General features: G+C 48.7%; 2 protein-coding genes across 7 annotated transcripts in view; one reads left to right on the top strand and one right to left on the bottom strand.

Moving 5' to 3' along the window:
* Positions 1 to 12602: 12602 nt before the first annotated feature.
* On the top strand, positions 12603 to 15105 carry DNPH1 (2'-deoxynucleoside 5'-phosphate N-hydrolase 1). The gene is made up of 4 exons (XM_042937299.1): positions 12603 to 12810; positions 14313 to 14381; positions 14553 to 14663; positions 14850 to 15105. Exons 1-4 carry the CDS (start codon positions 12618 to 12620, stop codon positions 14984 to 14986), a joined length of 510 nt encoding a protein of 169 aa, XP_042793233.1. The 5' UTR covers positions 12603 to 12617; the 3' UTR covers positions 14987 to 15105.
* Positions 15106 to 15548: 443 nt separating this feature from the next.
* Positions 15549 to 25100, bottom strand: part of CUL9 (cullin 9) — a 37239-nt gene continuing 27687 nt past the window's right edge. For 5 of the 6 annotated variants that reach the window (XM_042938837.1, XM_042938833.1, XM_042938834.1 and 2 more), the window contains 12 exons: positions 24799 to 25049; positions 23421 to 23766; positions 19901 to 20041; positions 19574 to 19738; positions 19181 to 19344; positions 18329 to 18422; positions 17837 to 17911; positions 17572 to 17682; positions 17297 to 17414; positions 16745 to 16878; positions 15977 to 16050; positions 15549 to 15891 (listed from right to left, as the gene is read on the bottom strand). In XM_042938837.1, coding sequence (XP_042794771.1) covers positions 15690 to 15891; positions 15977 to 16050; positions 16745 to 16878; positions 17297 to 17414; positions 17572 to 17682; positions 17837 to 17911; positions 18329 to 18422; positions 19181 to 19344; positions 19574 to 19738; positions 19901 to 20041; positions 23421 to 23766; positions 24799 to 25049 — 1875 coding nt within the window. In that variant the 3' untranslated portion in view covers positions 15549 to 15689. The remainder of the gene's footprint in view (positions 15892 to 15976; positions 16051 to 16744; positions 16879 to 17296; positions 17415 to 17571; positions 17683 to 17836; positions 17912 to 18328; positions 18423 to 19180; positions 19345 to 19573; positions 19739 to 19900; positions 20042 to 23420; positions 23767 to 24798; positions 25050 to 25100) is intronic. The other variant, XM_042938836.1, reaches the window with a different exon arrangement.

The raw sequence follows: 25100 nt of genomic DNA, 5'->3' as shown, positions 1-25100 counted from the left end.
AGTGTTTATTTATTTTTGAGAGAGAGAGAGAGCACAAGTGGGGGAGAGGCAGAGAGAGAGGGAAACACAGAATCTGAAGCAGGCTCCAGGCTCTGAACTGTCAGCACAGAGCCCGATGTGGGGCTCGAACTCACAAACCATGAGATTACGACCTGAGCCAAAGTCAAATGCTTAACCAACTGGGCCACCCAGGCGCCCCTGGACATTTTTGTATTTCAGTAAATACTCTTGAGTTTTGCTCCAGGATGCAGCTCATTTACTCAGAAACAGTTTGATCCACTAAGGCTTACTTTTTAAGCTTTATTAGGTGGGACCTAAACAGCTTCTAGACCAGGGATAATTTTCCCCAGTACTGAGGCACAAGCCTTCAGCATAATTTACCTCATGCCCCATGCATGATGAGGTTTTTCCACCTCGGCTGGAGGGAACAGACACTTTTTCCACCGCTGTGTGAGCTCTGGAGATTCACTTTGCTACTTTCAGGTGGTTCTTTTCCTGCCTCAGAGAATTTCCTCACACACAGGTGCTGATCTGTCACGGAGTGCCCTCTGAACATTCCAGAGCTCTCTCTTGGATCCTATGCTCTGTTCTACAAACCAGCTGCCTTGGCCTCCGTGGACTCCCCACTCGGCCTCCTCAGCTCAAGGAGACTGCTGGGCTCAGCTTGGTTCCTCCTCTCTGAAGCCCGGAAGCCCTGCAGGCAACATGGGGGAGGGGGGGGACACACAGCTCACCTGGCTGTTTTCAGGTGAGCTGTTTTCCTCTTTGCCGTCCTACACTGCCTGATGGCCAATGTTCAAACATCATTGTTTCATATATCCTGTCCAGTTGTTTTGCTTGTTAAACATGGGAGGTTATACAGCAAAGGAAACCATCAATAAAATGAAAAGGCAATTTATGGAAAGGGAGAAAATGATTGCAAATCATATTGGTAGGGGTGCCTGGGTGGCTCAGGTCATGATCTCATGGTTTGTGAGTTCGAGCCCCACATCAGGCTCTGTGCTGACAGTTCAGAGCCTGGAGCCTGCTTCAGATTCTGTGTTTCCCTCTCTCTGCCTCTCCCCCACTTGTGCTCTCTCTCTCTCTCTCTCTCTCAAAAATAAATAAAATGTAAAAAAAAATTTTGTCTTAAATCATATATCTGGTAAAGGGTTAATATCTGAAATATATAAAGAACTCATACAATTCAAAGGGGGAAAAAAGGACAATCCACTTTAAAAATGGGCAGGGTGCCTGGATGGCTCAGTCATTAAGCATCTGACTTTGGCTCAGGTCATGATCTCTCGATTCGTGAGTTCAAATCCTACATCAGGTGAGCTCAAGCCCTGCTTTGGGTGAGCCCCGCTTTGGGTGAGCCCTGCTTCTCTCTCTCTCTCTCTCTCTCTCTCTCTCTCTGTCTCTCTTTCCCCCCTGGGATTCTGTGTCCGCTCCTTGCTCACTTGTGCCCCCCCCCTCAAAAAAAATGGGCAGAGCATCTAAATAGACATTTTTCCAAAAAAGACATGCACTAGCCAATGGGTACATGAAAATGTACCATACTACCCAAAGCCATCTGTAGATTGAAAGCAATCCCTATCAAGAATCCAATGACATTTTTTACAGAAGTAGAAAAAACAATCTTAAAAGTTATACAGAACCAGAAAAGACCCTGAATAACTAAGGTAGTCCTGAGAAAGAAGAATAAAGTGGGAGGCATCACATCTTCTGATTTCAAGCTACGTTACAAAGCTACAAAATCAAAAGAGTAAGGTACCAGCATAAAGACAGACACATAACCAATGGAACAGAACTGAGAGCCCAGAAATAAGCCCATGCATATATGGCCAACTAATATTTGACAAGGGAGCCAAGAATAGTCAGTGAAGAAAAGACAGTCTCTTCCATACATGTGGCCAACAGACACACGAAAAGATACTTAACATCACTAATCATCAGGGAAATGCAAATCAAAACCACAGTGAGGCATCCCCTTACACCTCAGAATGGCTACTATCAAAAAGATAAGAAATAACAAGTGTTGGCAAGGATGTGGAGAAAAGGGAACACTCATGCATTGTTGGTGGGAGTGTAAATGGGTGCAGTCACGGTGGAAAACAGTAGGGAGGTTCCTCAAAAAACTAAAAATAGGGGCACCTGGATGGCTCAGTCGGTAGAATATGCGACTCTGGATCTCAGGGTTGTGAGTTCAAGCCCCATGTGGGTGTAGACATTACTTAAAAATAAAATCTTTAGGGGCACCTGGGTGGCAGTTGGTTAAGCCTCCGACTTCATCTCAGGTCATGGTCTCATGGTTCACGAGTTCAAGCCCCATGTCGGGCTCTGCGCTGACAATGCAGAACCTACTTGGGATTCTCTGTCTCTCCCTCTCTGTCTGTCTGTCTCGCTTTCAAAATAAATAAATACATTTTAAAAACTTCAGGGGTGCCTGGGTGGCTCAGTCAGTTAAGCATTTGACTCTTGATTTGGCTCAGGTCATGATCTCATGATCAGGAGGTTTGAGCCCCATGTTGTGCTGTGTGGAGCCTGCTTGGGATTCTCTCTCTCTCTCTCTCTCTCTCTCTGCCCCTCTCCTGCTCCTGTTTGCACACTCTCTCTCTCAAAATAAACTTTTATTTTTATTTTTTTTATTTTTTTTTAACGTTTATTTATTTTTGAGACAGAGAGAGACAGAGCATGAACGGGGGAGGGTCACAGAGAGAGGGAGACACAGAATCCGAAACAGGCTCCAGGCTCTGAGCTGTCAGCAACAGAGCCCGACGCGGGGCTCGAACCCACGGACCGTGAGATCGTGACCTGAGCCGAAGTCGGACGCTTAACCGACCGAGCCACCCAGGCGCCCCTCAAAATAAACTTTTAAAACAAAATCGTTAAAAAGAATGAAATCTTGCCATTTGCAACAATGTGGATGGAGCTAGAGTATTATGCTAAGTGAAATAAGTCAGTCAGAGAAAGACAAATACCATCTGATTTCCCTCATATGCATAATTTAAGTAACAAAACAAAGGAACATAGGTGGGGTGACAAAGAGAGGAAAATCGAGAAACAGACTCTTAACTGTAGAGAACAAACTGATGGTTACCAGGGGGGAAGGAGGTGGAGGGATGTGGGAAATAGAAGATGAGGATTAAGGAGGGCACTTGTGATGAGCACCGGGTGTTGTATGCAAGTGTTGAATCACTAAATTTTACACCTGAAACTAATATTACATTGTATGTTAACTGACTGGAATTAAATAAAAACTTGGGGAAAAAAATCATAAAAAAAAAAAAATAGAAGTACCACATGATCCAGTAACTCCATTTCTGGGTATTTATCTGAAGAAACTGAAAAATGAAAACACGATTTTATTTATTTATTTAATGTTTATTTTTGAGAGAGAGAGACAGAGGGTGAGCAGGGGAGGGGCAAAGAGAGAGGGAGACACGGAATCCGAAGCGGGCTCCAGGCTCTGAGCTGTTAGCACAGAGCCTGACGCAGGGCTTGAACTCATGAACCGTGAGCTCATGACCTGAGCCTAAGTCAGACATTTAACTGAGCCACACAGGCACCCCTGAAAACACTACTCTAAAAAGATATGTGCACCCCTTAGCTCACTGCAGCATTATTTACAATAGCCATTATATGGAAGCAACCTAAGTGCTCATCGATACATGAATAGATAAAGAAGATGTGGTATATGTAGACGGTGGAATATTACTCAGCCATAAAAAAGAATAAGATCTTGCCATTTGTGACAACATGGATGGACACAGAGGACACCACGCTAAGTGGAATATGTCAGACAGAGAGAGACACTGTGATTTCACTTACATGTGGAATCTAAAACAAACAAAAAGCAATAACAACAAAAGAGACACAGACTCCTAAATATAGAGAACAAACATGGTGTCCAGAGGGGGAGGTGGTGGGAGAATGGACAAAATGGGTGACAGGAAGTGGGAGATACAGGCTTCTAGTTATGGAATAAGTCATGGGGAACATAGTCAATGGTACTGTAATAGTGTTGTATGGTGTCAGATGGGAGCTACACTTGTGGTGAATATATGTCTAGACTTGTCAAGCTACTATGTGGTACACCTGAAACATTGTGTGTCAACTCTCCTTCAATTAAAAAAAAAATTGTTTTTGGACAAGACAATCTCTCCAATAAATGGTGCTGGGAAAACTGATATTCACATGTGGAAGAATGAAATGAGGGGCTCCTGGGTGGCTCAGTCGGTTAAGTATCTGACTCTTGATTTCAGCTTAGGTCACGATCTCACGGTTCATGGGTTTGAGCCCTACTTCGGGCTTTGTGCGGACAGCTGGGAACCTGCTTGGGATTCTCTGTCTCCTTCTCTCTGTCTGCCCCTCCCCCGTGTGTGTGCATGTTCTCTCTCTCTCTTTCTCTCTCAAAAATAAATAAATAAACTTTAAAAAAAGAATGAAACTAAACCCCTATTTTATACCACTCACAAAAAATTAACTCGAGTTGGATTAAAGACTTAAATGTAAGACCTGAAACCATATAACTCCTAGAAGAAGACATAGGGAAAAAGCTATTTTGCATGGGTATTGGCACTGGGCTTTTCTTGATATGACACCTAAAGTATAAGCAACAACAAAAATAAATAGACAAGTGGGACTACATCAAACTAAAAAGCTTCTGCATGGCAAGAAAACAAAAACAAAAACAAAACCCACTCCTCCCCCCCCCAAAAAAGTCAGAAAAATGAAAAGACAACATATGGAATGGGACAAAATATTTACAAACAATATATCTGATAAAGGGTTAATATCCAAAATATATAAAGAATTCACAAAACTCAATAGCACAAAAAAATGATCTAATTAAAAATGGCCAAAGGGCCTGAACAGATACTTTTCAAAAGAAGGCATACAAATGGCCAACAGGAACATGAAAATGTGCTTAACATCACTAATCATTGGGGAAATGCAAATCAAAACCACAACGATAGGGGTGCCTGGCTGGCTCAGTTGGTGAAGCATGCAATTCTTGATATCAGGGTTATAAGTTGGGTGTAGAAATTACTTAAAAATACACATTGGGTGTAGAGATTACTTAAAAATAAAATCTTTGTGATGCCTGGCTGGCTCAGTCGGTAGAGCGTACAACTCTTGATCTCAGGGTCGTAGGTTCAAGCCCCATGTTGGGTGTACAGATTACTTTTTTAAAAAATCCAAACACAATGATACGTCACCTTAGGCTTGTTAGAATGGCTATGATCCATCTTGAACCAACAACAAAAACAAATTCATAGATACAGAGAAAAATTGGTGGTTACCAGAGTCAGGGGAGGTGGGACATTGAGTCAAGTGGAAGAAGGTGATCAAAAGATATAAACTTCCAGTTATAAGACAAATAAGTCCTGGGTAAGTAAGGTACAGCATGGTGACTACAGTTAATAATACTGCATTGTATATTTGAGGGTTGCTAAGAGAGTACATCATAAAAGTTCTCATCACAAGAAAAAGCATTTATAACTATGTGTGGTAATGAATGTTAATTAACCCTATTGTGGTGAACACTTCACAGTATGTGTGTATATATATATATATCTATATATCTATATATATCAGCTCACTATGTTGTACATCTAAAACTAATGCAGTGACAAAAAATTTTTTTAATCACGGAAAAGAAAGCATGACATACAACAAAAGGAGCAAGGAAAAGCATGGTAAATATAAAGCACAAAAGAGGATAAGAGGAAAAAATCCAAATATTAATCACAATAAATATAAATGGAAGAAATTCATTGATTAATAGAGCACCAGTTTCTTAAAAATGCAAATATAAACTGCTTAATAGAGACACATTGGATTAAAAAAAGGTTAAAACTGAAGATGTAAAAATATGCAAGTCCAAAGGATTTATCAGGAAAAAAGTGGGTCACATCATGAGGACAAAAAGTATACCACCAAGAACATATAAAAAGTCTAAACTTGCACTCACCTAATAATAGTTTCAGAAAACAGAGTAAAACTAGGTAAAATTACATGGAAAAAATGTAAATCCACTGTCAAAGGGATATTTTAACAAAATTACCTCAGTAATTGATAAATCAAATGGGCCAAAAAAAAAAAGTAAAGCTATAGAATATTTGAAAAATAAAAATATAGGGGCACCTGGGTGGCTCAGTAAGTTAAGCGTCCAACTTTGGTTCAGGTCATGATCTTGTGGTTCATGAGTTTGAGCCCCACATCAGGCTCTGTGCTGACAGCTCAGAGCCTGGAGCCTGCTTCAGATTCTGTGTCTCCCTGTTTCTCTGCCCCTCGCCAGCTGGCACTCTATCTCTCTCAGTCTCTGTCTCTCTTTCTCTCAAAAATAAATAAACAATTAAAAAGAGAAAAATAATGAAAAATAAAAATATAACCAAGTTTGATCTAGTGTACATGTGTATAGACGATTATATGCAGGTAATATATTATCTATTATCCATTATCTATCTATTTTAGATATATTATCTGTTATATATGTAAATATCTATTGTACCTAGATTTTATATACATACATATCTATTCTATACATAACAGATAATATTTATAATACATATTATAATATATATAATACATAGATAGATCTGAAATAGATATAACAAAATTTTAAGATTTGAAAAACCTGAGTAGTGGATACTAGGATATTTGATATACCATTCTCCAAACTTCACTCATACTTGAAATATTTTGTAATAAAATTTTAAATTAATAATTATTCACAAAAAAAAAAAATCTAAAATTGAGCATTAAGGCTGAACTCCCTGTTTTGGCCTCTACGGATGCCTAACACGGAAGAGTGGAGTATGAGTCTAGGTATTCCCTCCTTGCACAAAATTCCCATCATAAGTGATGCCACTAGCAAGAAAACAACCTAGCAATTGAGATGGTGAGGAAGACTCCAGGGGGCACCTGGTTGGCTCAGTCAGTAGAGCATGCACATCTTTTTTTTTTAATTATTTTTTAATGTTTATTTAATTTTGAGAGAGACAGACTGCAAGCAGGGGAGGGGCAGAGAGAGAGGGAGACAGAATCTGAAGCAGGCTCCAGGCTCTGAGCTGTCAGCACAGAGCCTGACACAGGGTAGAGCACGCAAATCTTAATCTCAGGGTCTTGAGTTCAAGCCCCATGTTGGGTGGAGACTTTGCATTAAAAAGAAAAAAAAAAAAAAAAAAAAAGAGGGATGCCTGGGTCGTTCAGTCAATTAAGCGTTTGACTCTTGGTTTCGTTTCAGGTCATGACCTCATGGTTCATGAGTTCAAGCTCCGCTAAAAGCGGATAATATATATATATATATATGTACATATATATATATATATACACACACACACACACACACTATATATAGAGAGAGAGATCCTCAACCCTGCTTTCTCTACAACGTATCTGAGAAAGGAACATCATCACATTTGAAAAACAAACAAATGATGGGGCGGGCGCCTGGATGGCTCAGTCGGTTAAGCGACCGACTTTGGCTCAGGTCATGATCTCACGGTTTGTGAGTTTGAGCCCCGCGTTGGGCTCTGTGCTCGGAGCCTCCGAGCCTCGGAGCCTGGAGCCTGCTTCAGATTCTGTGTCTCCCTCTCTCTCTGCCCCCCCCCCCCACATGCTCTGTCTCTCTCTGTCTCAGAAATAAACAAACATTAAAAAAAAAAATGAGCACAAAATGAACAATGGGAGGGTAAATCTGGTCCCTGCTATTCCTTCTTGGTGGGAAGCAGGTGTTTGTTTGATCTGGGTGTTAACCAGCAGAAGTGGGAGGATACATTGGAAGGTACATTCCATGTGCTTGATCTCTGCTTTCCTGGAACTGTTCAACCCTTTGCACATTGCTGCTTGGCATTAAGCTGACCTCTATTCTTTTTTTTTATTATTTAAAAAGAAATTTTTTTAACGTTTATTTATTTTTGAGGGACAGATCATGAGCAGGAGAAGGGCAGAGACAGAGAGAGAGACACAGAATCCGAAGCAGTCTCCAGGCTCTGAGCTGTCAGCACAGAGCCTGACGTGGGGCTCAAACTCATGAACTGTGAGATCCTGACCTGAGCCAAAGTCAGATGCTTAACCGCCTGAGCCACCCAGAGGCCCCTAGTTGACGTCTATTCTTGAGCCAAGGCTGGCCCTTCCCCAGACCAGAGTCTAAAGTTTCAGACTGTACTCTTTTTTTTGTAGTTCCTTGAGTGCCCACTGAGTGTCTCACACAAAACAAATACCTCAAAAAAAAAAAAAAAAAAAAAAAAAGTATCTTCAAAGCTGTAGATTAAAAGAGACTTTAAAAACATATAAAAAATGAGTCCATTTAAACCATAGGACTAGGGATGCACGTTTGGGTGATAAAACCATAAAGAAGCATAAGGAAGTTTACTTATGCCCTTTTTCGGTCCTTACTATAAAAAGTAAGGGCAGTGGCTACTTTTGGAGGGAATAAAGAGGCTGTCACTGGGATAGGACACATGGAAACTTCTGGGAGGCTAAAGATTTATTTCTTGATGTGAATGGTGGTTACGAGAGTGTTTGTTTTATAATAATTAATTTGCTTTAAGGTAGTTTGCTGCAGGTGGATTTTATCTTATAATAAAAAATTTTCATTGGTATGTCCCAGGAATGAATGAATGAATGAATGAATGAATGAATGAATCAGGGCATTGAGCATCCTTGGCTACTAACATCAAAAGAGGGACATCCAGACGCTATGTGCCCCACGATGGGAGTACACCTGTGAAATAGTCTTGCCCAAAATTATGAATCTGATCAAGCTTCCACATCCAACTCCAATTTATAGGACAGAGGAACACTTTAAATGACACCACAGGGATATAATCAGTAAGGTCCAGACTGTAGGAAACTGCAGGACAAATGAGGGGGCTGGGAGGTGACGATATGGAGGGGCAACATATTGGTTAAAATTGTCTTAAAAGACATATCAGCCAATCACAACGTGGATTTTAGGTGGCTTCTGCTTTTAAACAAACTGTACACATTTATAACATTTTTAAGACAACTGGAGATTTGAACAGTGGTAGAATATTTGATGACTTTAAAAAATCTTGGCAAATATTTTAGCTGGGATAATGATATTTTGGTTATATGTTTTTAAAAAAGAGTATCTTTTAGAAGCACATATTAATATATTTACAACCAAAATAATGTAATCTTGAATTTGCAGCAAAACAGTAGAGCAAGGAAATTGGACATGGGCATATATAGATAAAACCAGATTGGCCACAAATCGATAATTGCTGAGTCTCATTATATTATTTCTTATTTCCCATACTTTAGTTTTACTTTTTATTTATTTATTTATTTATTAAAATTTTTTTTTAATGTTTTCACTTATTTTTGAGATGGAGAGAAAGCTTGAGCTGGGGAGGGGCAGAGAGAGAGGGAAACAGGATCCCAAGCAGGCTCTGTGCTGACAGCAGTGAGCCCAACACAGGGCTTGAACCCCGAACCACAAGATCATGAACTGAGCTGAAGTTGCACATTTAACCGACTGAGCCACCCAAGTGCCCCTATTTATTATTTTTTAAGTTTTACTTATTTTATTTAAAAATTTTTTTTAACATTTTTTTTTTTTGAGACAGAGAGACAGAGCATGAGTGGGGGAGGGGCAGAGAGAGAGGGAGACACAGAATCCAAAGCAGGCTTCAGGCTCTGAGCGCTCAGCACAGAGCCTAACACAGGGCTCGAACTCATGGACTGCCAGATCATGACCTAAGCCAAAGTCGGACACTCAACCCACTGAGCCACCTAAGTACCCCTAGTTTTACTTATTTTTTTTAGAAAGAAAGCATGAGTGATGGCAGTAGGGAGGGAGAGAATCTTGAGCAGGCTCCATGCTCAGCATGGAGCCCAATGTGGAGCCCAATCCCATGAACGTGGGATCATGATCTGAGCCTAAATCAAGAGTCGGATGCTTAACCAACTGAGCCACCCAGGTGCCCCTAGTTTTGCTTTTAAAAGACAGCTTTATGAAGTATAATTTACACATCAATACATTCTATCGATTATAAGTGTACAATTTAGTAATCCTCTGTGAAAATTATTAAATGAGTCCATGTAAATGACATGTCCAGAAAAACCCTATTTAGAGAGACAGCACGCAGATCATTTAAATGGAATTATGCACTATATACTCTTCCACTCTTCTCTCTACTAGGATATAAGTTTGACATTGTCTGTAATGGAAACAGTTTTGTTGAACTGAACAATGACTTAGATTTGTAGAGCATTTGTGTTTTGTAAAGTGCTCTCATATACTTCAGGGGAATTGCATCATACTCAAAATGCATAAGTAAAGGCAGCATAACGTTTCCTACTTAGAGATGAGGAAACTGAAGCTCAGAGGGCTTAAGGGATGTGCTCAAGGTCACAGAGCTCGCCAGAAACTGAATTAGGACTTGATTCTGGCCTCCTGTCATGTGGTGAGATACTGTCCTCCATCGGGCTGTCTCACTAGAGTGCCCCCCTCCCCCGGCCCCCCATCCACCACTTAGTGCCCCCTCCCTCCACCTCAGGCCTCCTTGCACTGAGCTGGAGGGTCTGAGCTGCAAGCCACAGCTGGGTCTGCGTCCTCACCCATCTGACAGTGGATATAGAACCAATTTCAGGGCTTTGTTTTACCATTTGGAGAAACACAAAATATTCCTTCTACTCTTTCGCCTTCAGCCTGAGGTCGAACGGGGAATGGCAGCCACATCACAGGTGTGACCCTAAGGAGAGAGAGGCTGGTTTATTTTCTTTAAGACATAGAGGCAGAGACAGGATGCTTTGTGTGTACGTGTGTACGTGGGTTCCTCTCCTATGGGAAAGTGTGGCAAGAATCAGGAGGGGAAAGGAGATTGCCCATCAAGTTATCTGGCACATGAAGCTTCCTTTTTTTTTAATGTTTATTTTTGAGAGAGAGAGAGAGAGAGAGCGCGCACACGTGCGCGTGCAAGTGGGGGAGGGGCAGAGAGAGAGGGTGACAGGATCCAAAGCTGGCTCTGAGCTGACAGCAGAGAGCTGGCACACGAAGCTTCTTTCCTAGAGGTGTATGTGAATGTGTATGAGAGAGAGCCTGGGGCCCTAATGCATGGCTCCACATACATGTTTGCCCCACGGTCCGGCTATCTGTGGCCGTGCCCATGGAGGACAGAGATATACTAAAATCTCTTTGCCTTCTCTTTGTGTCTTTGCATTTTTTAAAAAAGTGTTTATTTATTCACTTATCTTGAGACAGAGAGTGCATGTGCATGCACGCAAGTGGGGGAGACACAGAGAGAAAGGGAGAGAGAGCATCCCAAGAGAGAATCTCATCAACCCTGAGATGGTGACCTGAGCCAACATCAAGAGTTGGATGCTTAACGGACTGAGCCACCCAGGCGCCCCTGCATTTCTTGTTTGGTTATTTATTTATTTAAGTAATCTCTACACCCAATGTGGGGCTTGAACTCACAACCCCGAGGTCAAGAGTCACACGCTCTTCCAACTGAGCCAGCCAGGCACCCTTGTGTCTTTTGCATTTTTAAAAATTATGTCAGCTCTGTAACCCATACTTAGGTATTTTACAGTTATCATTCAGGAAGAATTCAGAAGGAAGCATGACAGTGCTTTTCTCTAGGGAATGGGATTGGGGTCTCAGGACTCACTTTCCACCAGGTACTCTCTTGTTCCGTTTGATTTTTTGGTCCTATATTTGTGTTATTTTCATAGTAAAATGAGGGGGAGACCATTGTTACCACCAGTGAATAATGGTGTGTTTGCCAGCCTCCCTGGAGCTCCTGCTTCTGTCAGCCTACAACAGGGCGGAGCAGATTACAACGTGCTGCAAATATAACTTCTCATTTGAATCCACTCATGCATTAACAAATATTTGGTAAATCGTTCCTATGTGCCAAGTACAGTTCTAGAACCCAGGGATATAGCAGTAAACAAAACTGTAAAAGTTCCTGCCCTCCTGGGGACTTATATTCTACTGGGCATAGAAAGACATACAACAAGGGTGCCTGGGTGGCTCCGTCATTAAGCCTCTAACTCGAGTTCGGCTCAGATCATGATGACACAGTTCATGGGTTTGAGGAGAAAAGGTAAGGCAGGGAAGGGCGATGGGGAGTTCTGGGAATAGGAGCCTGCCATGTTGAATAGGGTGGTCAGGGAAGGTGACCCGTGAACAGACTTGGAAGAGCTGAGGGAACGCTCCAGGGAACTACCTGGGAGAAAAAGAGTTCCAGGGAACAGCAAATGCAAAGGCTCTGAGGCAAGGGCATGGCCAGCATACTTGAAGAACAGCCAGGAAAGCCAGCGTGGCTGCAGAAAAGTGAGTGGTAGTAGTAGGAGATGGGGTCCGCGAGGTAAGAATCACCAGGGAATGATGCACTTGCGTCTAGCTGAGATGGGAAAGGCCAAGGCCAACAGGACCGGGTGGGGGTGGGAGGCAAGCTGCAGTGACGAAGTCGGGGCGGTGGGTTTCCGCCCCTGGCCCGTGCTGTCCTCAGCGTCTGGAGGCTAATGCCACGCTCCCAGCTCGCCGCCAGTCGCAGGAGGGCTCTCCCCGGACCCAGGGAGGGCCGGCCGAGTCACGTGGCCGCGAGCGGGCGCCCCCTGGCGCGGGAAACGGAGAGACGGCGGCGGCGGCGAGGATGGCGGCGGCGGAGGCCAGAGCGCGGGAATGCGGGGAGCCGGGCCAGGGGGGCCGCCAGGCCCTGTACTTCTGCGGGAGCATCCGCGGCGGACGCGAGGACTGGGCGCTGTACGAACGGATCGTGTCTCGGCTGCGGCGCTTCGGGGCGGTGCTCACGGAGCACGTGGCGGCCAAGGAGCTGAGCGCGCGCGGTGAGGCGAGAGGCGGGACGCGCGCGGCCGGGCCCGGGGCGCGGGCGGCGGGGGAGCGGGTCGGTCCAGCCTCGCTACCGAGATTGCACTCCGCTCGGCGGCGGCCATCGGACCACCGGCCGGCCGCGCGTCCCTACGGCCCGGAGCCCTCCCTCCTGCCCAGCGGGGAAGGGGAGCCGAGGTTCGGACCGCGTGGGTCCCGTGAACTTGCGGGTGGGAGCTCAGTCTCCGCATTCATTTGTTATCTTGACCTCGATTCTTTCCTGGAGAACTTCACCAGGGACTGAGCAGGAAGGAGCAGAATGGGAGTGAATGGGGCTGCTTCAGTTCTCAGCTTCCCGCTGGCATCTGCTCCCCTACCTAAGATCAAGCTTATCCCCCTTTGCGGTCAAGATATCCGCCCTGTCTTGGGCCCGAAGGACCCCAATTCTTGCCACCACCTTCTCTCACGTACTCTCATCAGGCTACTTCCTGGCTGCTGGATCTTTCAAAAATATTGCTTTGATCAGATTTGGTCTGGAATCTCGGCGAGTTTTCTACTTTGAAAATCGCGCCAAAACTCTCGTAACTTCTTCTCAGAAAACCTTTTTTTTCCCCTCGCCCGACCAAGGAGCGGGTCCAGGATTTGTAATATCTAATGCAGTTCTGGGAGCCCTCTTTAAAAAGGTGAAATCACAAAATTGCTAGGGCGTTGGGAAGGGCTTGTGCAAGTGCAGGACCCAGAAGCTTAAGGTTCGTTTGGTTTCACCGCTAGTCCCGTCCACGCCCACCTACTGGTTCCGGAACTTCAGTGTGCTCAAAGGAAGTCTGAGGGAACTTGTTTAAAATGCAGATTCACATAGCACAGTCTGGGTTGAAGGCTTAGAATTCATTTTTAACGGACTCTCCAGTGATTCTGCTCTGATTCCGGAGCTAACGTTTAATCAAGCTGGAAATGAGATACTGATCCCAGTCAGAGCCTCTCCTACCTTCCTTTCCGCCACCTCCTACTGGTCATGGGCTGTATTACAGCACTGGTGCTCAAAGTTTGGTGCGGTTCACACTCCTCTGAAGAGCTCCTGAAGCAGCCTCACCTCACATCGAGCTCTCGGCTGATTCTGGCACCCACCAAACCTCGAGAGCCACTCAGGCTCCCTACTTGTTCATCCTTCTTTGCACGGGCGTTCTCTTGCTACTGCCCATTTCCATCCCGCACTGGAGGAGGATATTCCTCCTCCTTTCCATCTCTGATCCCTGTCACACACTGAGGTATAGTCCTTCCTTTAATCTCATCTGTGTCACTCATCTGGCCCTAATCACACATCCCTCCTAGCATGGGATTGAATCTTTCTTGTGGTTATTTCATTTCCTTACTCCTTTTCATGGAACCTTAGTGTTGGGTGGGTCCCTGGTCACCTAGCATGCGGCAGGGTGAATGTGGGGGTGGCAAGGGCATAGGAGAGGTACTGAGTGCTGAGGACCAGGCAGGGGCTTGGCCTTGATCAGCTTTTCCTCATCCACAGGGGAAGAGGCTACTGTAGGTGACAGTTTCATCCATGAGCGGGACCTGGCCTGGCTGCAGCAGGCAGATGGTGAGCAGTTCCCCCCACCCTCGCACCTCCTATCCACAAACTCCTCTGGGATGTTAGATCCCGTCCACACCTAGAAGGGACTCCCAGAGTTCTCTTCTCACCACACCCAGAGTCTTGTCATTTCTCCCTCACAAGCCCCGGGTATTGAGCCTTAGTCTCTTTTCTTCCCAGTGGTGGTGGCAGAAGTGACCCAACCGTCGTTGGGGGTAGGCTATGAGTTGGGCCGGGCCATGGCCCTCAATAAGCGAATTCTGTGCCTGTTCCGTCCACAATCTGGCCGAGGTGAGCACTTCAAGCCCTGGATGGCCCCTTTTCCACCCCAGCTTTCTGTGGACCCAGCCCTCAGCTCCTTCCCTGAGGGGGCTCTGGGTACAGTGCCTACCCCCAAAATGGGACAGGGAGGGGAGCGGAGGTGGGGGCAGGGGAGTGTAGATGGGAGCCACCATTACTTTCCTCCACCCTGCTCAGTGCTTTCAGCCATGATCCGGGGAGCGGCAGACGGCTCGAGGTTCCAGGTGTTAGACTATGAAGAGGGACAGGTGGAGGCCATGCTGGATCGATACTTTGAGGCTGACCCTCCTCTAGCAGGCAGCTGTCACCCCTGACCCAACCGCTTGGCTTAACCCTGCTCTGTTACGTTCTAATCCCAGACTCTGCCCTAGTGCCCTTCCTGCCTCCTAGCCCCAGTTCCAAATTAAAAGGTATGTTTAAAATTCTAACTTTATGTCTGTGAGTGGTGGCATGGGATCAGTCCTCAATAATATCCTTTTCCTGCTGCATTTCACTTCAAGACGTAGAGAACATTAAACATTCTGTAGATCCGCAAGAGAGGGTACTATCTAATGCCGTCAAGCTCCTGCCAGGAACACTGAAGAGTATGGGAAGGTTGGGCTGGGGTGGGGGGTGGCTGTTTGTCTGTCTCTGATGCTAGGCTGGGTCTGGGGCAAGCGGGCAGGCCTACGCCTGGCCCTGAACCATGTAGACTTTCATTTCCCTTTGTCAATTTAGGTCCAGTGGGTCTGCTTTGGACCTTCTCTGAGAACACAAGAGTCTGGAGGTAAAAAAAAAAAAAAAAAAAGTGAACAATGAGGAGGGGGGTGTGTGGAGGGAGTAGGGAGTTGACACTAGCCTTTGGGGACGCACCTGTGTCAGCCTGCTTCCAGAGAAGTATGTTAAAAGTTTATTCGGTAAACAGAAGGTACTGGAGACACTGGGGATTGCTTCCCCCAACAATGGCAGGAAGGGGTGACTTCACCCCTTGGCCCCCGTGACTCTGAGGTGGCTCCAGGTGTTCCTGCGTCCTGGCCCTCAGTCATAGGCTTCATCATCATCCTCCTCGTCACCGAAGAAGAAAGTGTCTCGGTCCAGGTTCTCAGACTCGTCATAGGAGAAGCTATCATTGTCCAGCTCCTCATCAAACTCATCCTGCTGCCACTCAGGCACATCATCCTCATCATCTTCCTCCTCCTCCTCCTCTTCATCCACCTCCAGCCCCGAGGAGCTCTGCGGCCTAGCAAGGGAGAGAGCCACACTCAGCCCCAGAAGAAGCCTAGCATCCCCCACTCCCTCGCCATGGCTCTGCCCACCCTACTCACTGACTGCCAGGCACATTGGATCCTTTCGCCTCGCGGGCCTCTAATGATGGGCTCTGCAGACCCACCCGGAAGTCCTGGCAAGGAGACAGGGAGATGTGGGAAGTGGGAGAGTAGAGGACATTGGGCCTCTGCCCATCATTCCTTCAATGAACATTCTCTGAGGGCCTACTCCCTCTGCTCTAGGTGCCAGGCTCCCGGCAAGAATGCTCCCACCTCCTCGTCCCTCCCTCATCCCAGGACTCCACAAACCGATGCCTTTGTGAAACGTAACTCAGGCAGTCTCCAGGGACACAGATTGCGATGGTGAGGCACACCGCCCCCGTGCTTCAGGAGCTGGCAGTGTATGTTCACGTCTTGTCTGCCCAAGTTACTTACTCGTCTGTAAGCTCCCTGAGGGCAGGACTCATAGTTTAGATGCAACATCAGTGTATTAGAGCTGGGAAGAACCTCAGAGATCCCTTACTCGGAGGATCCCAGTCCCCTGGCACCCACTCCGGGGATACTGAGTCTACATCTGAGAGGTATGAAAAAGTTCCCCAAGTGATTTTGATAAGCATCTGGGCAAATACCCTTGATCGGGGCTAACTCTCTTGCAGCACTCACCAGGTGGTTAAGTGGCAGGGTCCAACCACATCCAACAGGCTGGCCTAGGAGCTGGGGCGCAAGCCCGTGTCTCCAAACATGTTTCACCCTCCCTGCCTTTCCTTTTGGATGCCCCTAGGGCAGGGGCTGTGCTGGGCCCAGGGGGCCCGGGGTCGGGCCACATACCTGGGTAGAATGCTGCAGGATAGCCAGCAGCCTCTCCTGGATCCTCCGGAGCAGCTCCAGGCCCGTGCTGAGGCAGTCTGCCCGCAGGAGGCGCAGGGATGAGGCCAGGTCTCTGCACCGCAGCAGCGTCTCCTCTGCAGAGAGGGCAGGGCACAGGAGCTCCCTCCCTTCTTCCATTCCTGCCATTCCTTCCTTCAACAAACACCTACCGAACATCTACCAAGTTCTATCAACACCTACCAGGCATAGCCCTAGATACCTATTCTGGGGGCGGGCTACATCATAGCAGAGGGGGACAGATGGTAATCAAACCGGTCAGGTGAAGCCCTTAGGCACCTGACGGCATGGCATGTACCACCCACCTTCATACCTGACTTTAAAAGGCCGATATATCTGCATCTGTAAGGCTGTGAAGAAGTAGGTGGAGGAAGAGGACAGAGCACAGTGGGGAGCTGGGAGGGGGGTGCTGTTTCACCCACTGCGGGGATGGACTGCTCAGAGCGGGGAGGTGGGCAGGAGGTGGGAGTGAGCAGGCAGGAGGCCAGGCCTCACCTAGGAGGATCTGCAGGGCGTTGGTGTGCAGCTCCAGGTTCTCGGTCTGCTGCTCCACCACATCCATGTGCTCTGTGTCCTGGTTGTAGAAGCTGTACACGCAGGCATAGGCCAGCACCTGTGGGAGCCCGAGTCAGCCCTTTCCCTGCTCAGGCCAGGGGGCCTCCCTGCTTCCTCATTCCCTCCATCCAGGCAGGTTAGAGGAAAGCGGCCCAGCCCACCAGAGCCCCTTGGCACATCCCCCGCACCCCCTCCCCGGCCTGCACCACCACCACCTTGCGAGCCTGCTCCAGGCCCCGGCAGGCGTCACTGAGGAAGGTGAAGGACTTGGGTGGGGGCACCTCGTGGATGGCAGACACGCGGTTCCGCAAGCTCACGGCGAACTCCTGTGCAGGCGAAGGCGGATCAGCGCTGCTGCGTGCAGCCCTCCCCCACCCCGTCAGAACAGCACCCACCCAGTTTGGATCTTTGGCCCCTGCCTGGCCATCCACCCCAGCCCTCTGACCTTCTCACCGACACAACTGTTTCCTCCCTGCTCACCCGGGCCTGGTGATGGAAAGTACACCTCTCGTTATAGTCCTGAAACCGCTTCTCCTGGCGAGCTGCTTTGCTTACCTGGTAAGGGCAGGTTGAGAGGGCTCTAGGGTGCTTTGCTGGGCAGGATGGGGTTAACACACTAGGTACCCTGCGTGGAGGCCTTCTGACACCTCACCCAGACCTCATCATTTAATCCTAACTCTGTGAAGCAGGTCACATTATTATCCCCTGGTACAGGTGAGGCTGAGGTGTGGGCAAACGCCCTGGCACTGGTGCCAGGCTCTGACGCACGGCACCTGCTCTGCTCTGGCCTGGTGCCTCCTGAGAATATAGACCTCCCAGGACAGAACTTCCAGCACCTGTAGGCCCAGGTGGCTTCTGTCTTCCCACTGAGCCTCTGTCCCAACAGCTGTTCAGCTGCTCAGGACACCCAGGGCCCAGCAGCAGCATCCCATCCTGACTGCCCTTGGGCCTCCTCCTGGCCCCGGCCCTTACCATGGCAGAGCAGTTGTAGTAGTCTTTGTGACTGGGCTTCCACGACTTGAGGCAGCGCCAGCAAAATCCATGGTTGCATTTGGCACACGTCATGCTATGGAGGAAGCTGGCTGGTCAGAGGGCTCCTGGCCGGGGCCACACCGGGAACACCGAGGGCGTGGGTGCCCCACAGAACACGCCCCTGCCCCCTCCATGCCCTTACAGTCTCCTTAACCTCATCAATGCCTACTGCGCACACCCTTGCTTCTGAGCCCCTTACAGTGCAAACTTCAAAGCGGGGGTGGGGTGCCTGGGTGGCTCAGTCAGTTGGGTTTCTGACTTGGGCTCAGGTCATGATCTCATTTTGTGCGTTCCAACCCCTCAGCATCAGGCTCTCTGCTGTCAGTGCAGAGCCCGCTTTGGATCCTCTGTTCCCCTCTCTCTGCCCTCCCCTGCTTGTGCACACACCACTCTCTCAAAAATGAATAAACATTTCAAGAAATTAAAAATTAAAAAAATAAAGGCAGGGGAAGGAGCATTAGGATGCAGGAGTCACTGGGGGCGCCCGGGTGGCTCCGTCGGTTAAGCATCCAACTCTTAATTTCGGCCCAGGTCGTGATCTCACGGTTCACGCAACTGGCTCTGCACTGACAGCGTAGAGCCATCTTGGGATTCTCTCTCCCTCTCTTTGCCCCTTCCCTGTCCACGCTCTCGCTCAAAATAAATTAAAAAAAAAAAAAAAGATGCAGGAATGACTGGAGGCCGCCTCCTTTGCTCAGCTCTGTTCAGCCCCACAGCCCCTCCATACCACCAGGACTCCCACCCTCTCCCATGCTCTCTGACCCCACCAATGACCACAGTACCCCCTCTTACTGCAGACACCCCTCATTCTTCTCAATGGGAGCCTGGCAGCTGGGACAGCGCTTGGAGATGAGCTTGGCCAGGTGCTTGCTCTGAGCCTCCACGCTCATGCCGTCATAGTAGCCGCCATCATCGACCCACTGGGACATGTGGCCACAGCTGGCAGGGTAGTGCGCCTAGGGCAAGAGGGGAGGACATGGCTGAGCTCTAACCAAGGGTGGCACTGCAAGTGTGTGAGGGAGGGAGGTCACAAGTGAAGGACTACAGGAGGAGGAACAGAGCTCAGCCAGGTGACAGCGTGTGAGGACAAGACATGGTGTGTGTGTGGGGGGGGGTGGCAGAGCAGAGTGCTGGCAGAGGAGAGGTACAGGCCTTGCTCAGGGGCAGGGCTGGGCAGGCACCCACCTCGGGGAAGCTACAGTTGAAGCAGGAGGCCCAGCCACATTTAGAGCAGGTGGTCCCGCAGCCCAAGCCCTGGCGGCACAGGATGCGGTCACAGCCCTGGGGGTTGGTGCACCACGTCAGGTTGGAGCAGCTCTCCACGTAGCCACGCAGGAGGGCCTTCTCGTACTATGGGGGCATAAGTGCCACCAGGTGAGGGCATGGCTCTCCAGGATGCCACACCTCCGGACCCCCCTCCCCCCCCCACCGCCGGCACCCGGAATGTGGGCCCACCCCCTGGGGCCTGCCCCTCTGGCTGTACACCGAATCCTCCTGCAGAGGAGGGACTACCTTGGAGATGACGTCTGGGGAGGAGACAATGTCCCGAATGAAGGCTCCAGTGGGCTGTGCAGGGCAGTCGGCGATGGGGCAGGTGCAATTCAGCACAAGGTTCTGCTCAATCCGAGTTGTCAGATACTCATTCCAGCAAGACTGGAGGGGAAAGGAGGGGCTGCTTAGGGACAGCAGGGGAGCAGCACAGGAGGACATCTTGGCCTGGTAATTAACCTAGCACCACCCTCCTGACTATGGAAGGCCAGAGACAAGCCTGCTTCTGGAGCAACCTCAAAACTGACCCTAATCTTTCTGGCTTCTATGGGTTTTCCTGGGATTGGCCCAAATCACAGTTGCCTTTGAGGATGTGTGGGCCAGGGTAGTGGCCTCGTTTTAATTATTGTTGAGATGGACATGGAGGGAATGGGTAAGAGAATCAGGACAAAGGAGATGATTCAAGTTCTAAGAAAGATCTGGAGAGAGCAAGAAGGCCAGAGAGGAAGGAGGCCTGGGGCAGTAGGGTGCCTTTTCCCTGTGGGGTAGTTGGCCTTGGACACTGCAAACACCGCTGTGGCCTCTCCTCCCAGCTCCATCTGGTCACCTAGCTCCTTGATGCTCCCATCTTCCCAGACTCAGCCTCTTCTCCACAAAAAAGCCTCGCCTACTGAACCCCCCACCCATCCTGGTCACGGGTGTCGGAACCCTCACATCTCTTGGATTCTCTTCTAGCTCCCATGTCACTGCACCACCCTAAACCAGGCCTTTATCCCCTGACCCCTAAACTGCTTGTCCCCATAAACGGTCTTCCTACCCAGATCCCTCCAAGAAAGGTACTAAACAAAACAAAACCCTTTTTATGGTGAAATAAAGCCAGATAAGTTGGGAAATTGAATGCAGAATTCCTGCATTTTTTAGAGAAAACAGGAAAATACTCCAAATTCAGACTTCATGCTTGCAGGCATATGGGCACAACAGGGCCCCTTACAGCCACAGAGGACAAAGGCTGGCAGCTGGGTTTGGAGCCCATCCCACTCCCCTAAGGAGCCCCTCTGCTGTTGGCTTGCTCTCGCTTCTGCCGTCCCCCCTGCCCAGCCCACCGGGAATGCAGTCTCCGTCCAGCCTGTACTCCCCTCCCACACCTGCCAACCCTGCCTGTCACTCAAGGCTCACACGGGGAACACCCCCCCACACACACACAGCCCCCATCGACAGCTCCAAACCCAGGACTTCCCTTCTCTGAGTTCCCTTACATTTCATTGTGCTGCTCAGCTGTGACTTAAACATAGGCTCCTCTTTGGCTGGGACATCTCCAATTAGCCTGTTTTTCTCACTTTCCCTGTCGTTCCATCTCTACAGGGGGATCTGTACAGCTCAGCACTCTGGACCTGCTTCTCTCTCTCTGCAGGATGCCAGCTAGGCCTCTCCACTTAATTCCAAATTCTGCTGTCCAGTCCCACACAGGTATCCAACAAGAAGCTCAAACTTCACATGGTCAGAACAGACTTAATTTTCCCTCAAAAACCTGCCCTCCACACCCAGCCCCAGCCCCAACAGCTTGCTAAATTCAGTAGACGATGACATGTCTCATCCACCCAGATGCTCTGGTCAGAAACCCAGGAAGTACCCTTGATTCCTTTGTCCTAAGCCCCCCATCAGCTCCACCAAGCCCTGTCAGCTCTGCCTCCTGACGTACCCCAATCTGTCCCCTTCTCTCTTCACTGCGAACGCTGGGAAAACACCCACCGCTTCCTGCCTCTTTATACAACAGTCTCCCAACAGGTGCCCCTGCTTCCACACAAGATCTGCCCAACCCTTTCTTCCACACATGGTGATCTTTTAGAAAATGAAAATCAGATCCAATTACTCCCCTGCTTAACTCCATCGTGGCTTTCCATAAAGTCAAGCCCACTGTATGCCAATCCCAACCCCACTGGGTCTGTCTCCCTCCCAAATCTCTCCCTCCACTGTCCCACCACATCACTGTGCTTTAGCCACCAGTCTCAGCTTCTTTGCAATTGCTGTCCCCTCTGTCTGCCACACTCTTCCACCAAATAGTCACCTCTTCAAGGACAGCCTTCCCTGGCCTCCCCAATCTAAAGTCCCTGACAGGGACTCTCCCCCCACTCCTCACCTCAGTCACTTCCTATGACATGACCCTGTTGTATTTCCTTCCCCTCACTTGTCATAAAAGCATGAGGGAGGGCCCTGGAGCAAGACTGCCAAAGTCCAAATCCTGACCTTGGGCAGGTGACTTCTCCTTCAGGCGCCTCCATCTGTCACCAGCAAAATGGGGATGGTAAAAATACCGACCTCACACAACTTTCATGGGAATTAAGCAAGATAATGCATATATAACAGCAGAACGGCCCAGAATGCATCCCCCATAAATATTAGCTGCTGATATTATTAGCCCTTGGGTCATTTCTGGCTTGGATTTTCCCACCCCCTCATATAGCACCCGGTGCTGTGCACACTGTGAGTTCATGACAAACATTAGTTGAATGAAAAAGTGAAAGTGGGAAGGAAATAATTAAGAACCAGGAAAAGGGGGGCACAGGCAACCGTGTGAGAAGAGTAACTTGAAGCAGAGCAAAAAAGGAAGGAGGAAAAGTACACGTACACACACATGCCAATGCACGCGTCCCAGATCACCCACCACTGGGGAGACGCTGTTGGGAGAGGCAGCTAGATTCAGGGCAACAAGCGCGCTCATCCTGTTAAGTTGATGTGTTTGGGCTTGGCATCAGTTCTAAGAGCTGTGAGGCAGGGAACATGGGACACTCAGCACTCTGGTCCCCTGCACCTCGGCCCCTCTCCCCCACCACTGAAGACAACTCACTCCCCCATCTACAGCCTCCTCTGCTCAGCTGTACAGTAGCAAGATCTGGCTTCCCATAATTCCCTTGACTTCTGTGCTTTTCTCATGTTCTGAGATAAAGGGACTTGAATGATAATTAGGAAACAGAAACCTATAGTCATCATCAATGTAATAGCACTTCCCATTTATGAAGTGCCTTGATGTATATTTTACATGTATGCGTGTGCTACCCATCTATCTATCTATCTATCTATCTATCTATCTATCTACCTATCTATCTATAGTTCTCAAACCTGGCTGAACACTGGAGTCACCTAAGGAATTTTTAAAACTCCAGATGCCTGGGTTTCACCTCCAGAGATTCCAATTTAACAGTTTGAGCATGAGGACTTTTTAAAAGCTCCCAGTGATGACAATATGCCACCAGCATATTTTAGCATATTATTAGCATATTCACCTATTAAAACTTTGCCACTGGCAAAGTTTTAGAGCCACTTATACATTTCACTGGATCCTAACAACAACCACTCTTCAGAGTGTTGAGGCTAGGGGCGCCACTTTTAGATGACAAAACCAGTTTCAGAGGGACGAAGAGCCTTGTCCGACACTGCCCAGGTTAGGAAATGGCAATGCTGGGCTAGAAGCCCAGAGTTCACGAGGAATTGTGTGGGGCAGGAAAGGGGCAGAAGAGGGGCAGGAGAGGGGCAGGCGGGGCCTCACCTTGCAGCAGTAGTGCATGCAGCAGAGAGAGGGCAAGTCGTCGTCAGGCTCCAGGGGGCTGACACAGACAGGGCAGTGGTCAGGGCGTGCGGGGGCCTCCTGGGCCTGGGGTACACACAGCCCAGCTGCCAGCAGCAGTGGCTCAGGGTTATCACTGTAGCTCTGCAGCAGCTGTTCAGCACCCCAGTGGGAATGAGCCAAAAGGTGCTGAGCCACATCTGCCTCTAGGTTCAGCGTCTCTTGCACCTGCCGCACCGTCTGCTCCATCAACCCTTCTACCTCCTGGGGGCTCATGGTGCGGCCTGCAGGCAGCTGGAGAGACGCCAGGGCAGCCACAGCTTCTGGGCTTGAGGGAAGAGGAGATTCAGCGATCAATATCCCTGCTCTGCTTATCTACTAAATGAACCCCACCATGGCCCTCAGCTCCCCACTTGCGCACGCCTGCTTGCGCCTGCCTAACCAACCTAAGGGTAGCCACCCAAACCAACTGTCGGAGCTGCTTTCTACAGAAGCGTTTGTTAAGTGGCGAGTGGGGCTGGTTGTCACAATGATCTCTAACACCCCAGGAATCTGGTAGGCAGGCATCGGGAAGCAAACTGACCCACAGTGGATGGGATAATCCCACCGTAAGCCCCACCTAAAACAGCAGCAACACATCTGGGGAGAAACTGGAGTCTGTGGCCTTACCACCCAAAGTATGGTCAGTGGGTATCCCCATTAGTATCACAGGGAGCTCTACTGAATCAGGACCTGCATTTTAATAAGATCCCCAGGTGACATGTGTGCAAGTGAAAGTTTGAGAAAGATTTCTCTAGACAACTCACTTTATACACAGTGCAGGCAGCAGGCATAAAAGTTGTGCCATAACAACTTCTAGTGAGCTGAATGTGATATAACAAGCTTTAGGGGTGCCAGCTAATTAGGGGGATCCTATGACAAATTCCTCTGTAGAACAGGCTTCTTGAAGACTAGAGTTTGTCCATTTCATTGAGCAGAGAACATAATCAGCACTCAATACACAGTTGTATGATACTGCATTTTTGCTTAGAATGAGAGTTATCTATACAGAAGCTTATGTGTCTGGGCCCCTTGCCTATGGGCTGACTCTAGGAGAATGGGGACAGCAGGGCCCCTGATTAGGAAGGCAAAGAAGGGGTGACGGTGCTGGCAGGGGGAATGAGGACTGGCAAAGTGGGAGAAATAACAGAGGCAGGGAAAATGGGGTACACAAAGACAGAAATGAAGTGCTTTTCCACAAAAGAGCCTGGCCTTGGCACTAAAACTCCCGTGTCACTGCAGTGCCATCTGTCCCTGGGAGCCCAGCCCTCCCTGCTGGCTTGGAGCCCTAGCAGCAGGGAACAGGGCTGGGGACAGCTACCTAGGCTTGGAGGTCTTGGCGGTCTGGTTGCCGCAGAAGGGGACCTCTGCCTGACCCCGGCAAGGCCCCATAGGCTCTGGGGTGGCATACATCAGGATCTGGGGCCAGTCGTCACGCCGTTCCACATAGCCCTGGCCCAGGAGGTGCAGGATGCAAGAAAGGACGTCTGTACTGGTACAGGCCACGCCTCCTGCAACAGCACGGCCCAGGCTCCCCGGGGGGTTTGGACCCTTCTGCCAGGCCTCCAGCACCTAGATGGGTGGAGAGGAAACAGGCAGGCCACATTTACCCAGAGAGGCCGG

The sequence above is a fragment of the Panthera leo genome, chromosome B2 (genome assembly GCF_018350215.1).
Source record: "Panthera leo isolate Ple1 chromosome B2, P.leo_Ple1_pat1.1, whole genome shotgun sequence".
In the NCBI taxonomy this organism is placed as follows: domain Eukaryota; kingdom Metazoa; phylum Chordata; class Mammalia; order Carnivora; family Felidae; genus Panthera; species Panthera leo.
The sequence above is the reverse complement of the archived record's forward strand: the minus strand, read 5'-3'. Positions and strand labels throughout refer to the sequence as shown.

Bases quoted from the DNA above. Each gene is read 5' to 3' on its own strand.
- DNPH1 (XM_042937299.1), top strand. From the start codon at position 12,618: ATGGCGGCGGCGGAGGCCAGAGCGCGGGAATGCGGGGAGCCGGGCCAG. The intron at 14,382-14,552 runs GTGAGCAGTTCC...TTTTCTTCCCAG, and splicing joins CTGGCTGCAGCAGGCAGATG to TGGTGGTGGCAGAAGTGACC. The intron at 14,664-14,849 runs GTGAGCACTTCA...CACCCTGCTCAG, and splicing joins CCGTCCACAATCTGGCCGAG to TGCTTTCAGCCATGATCCGG.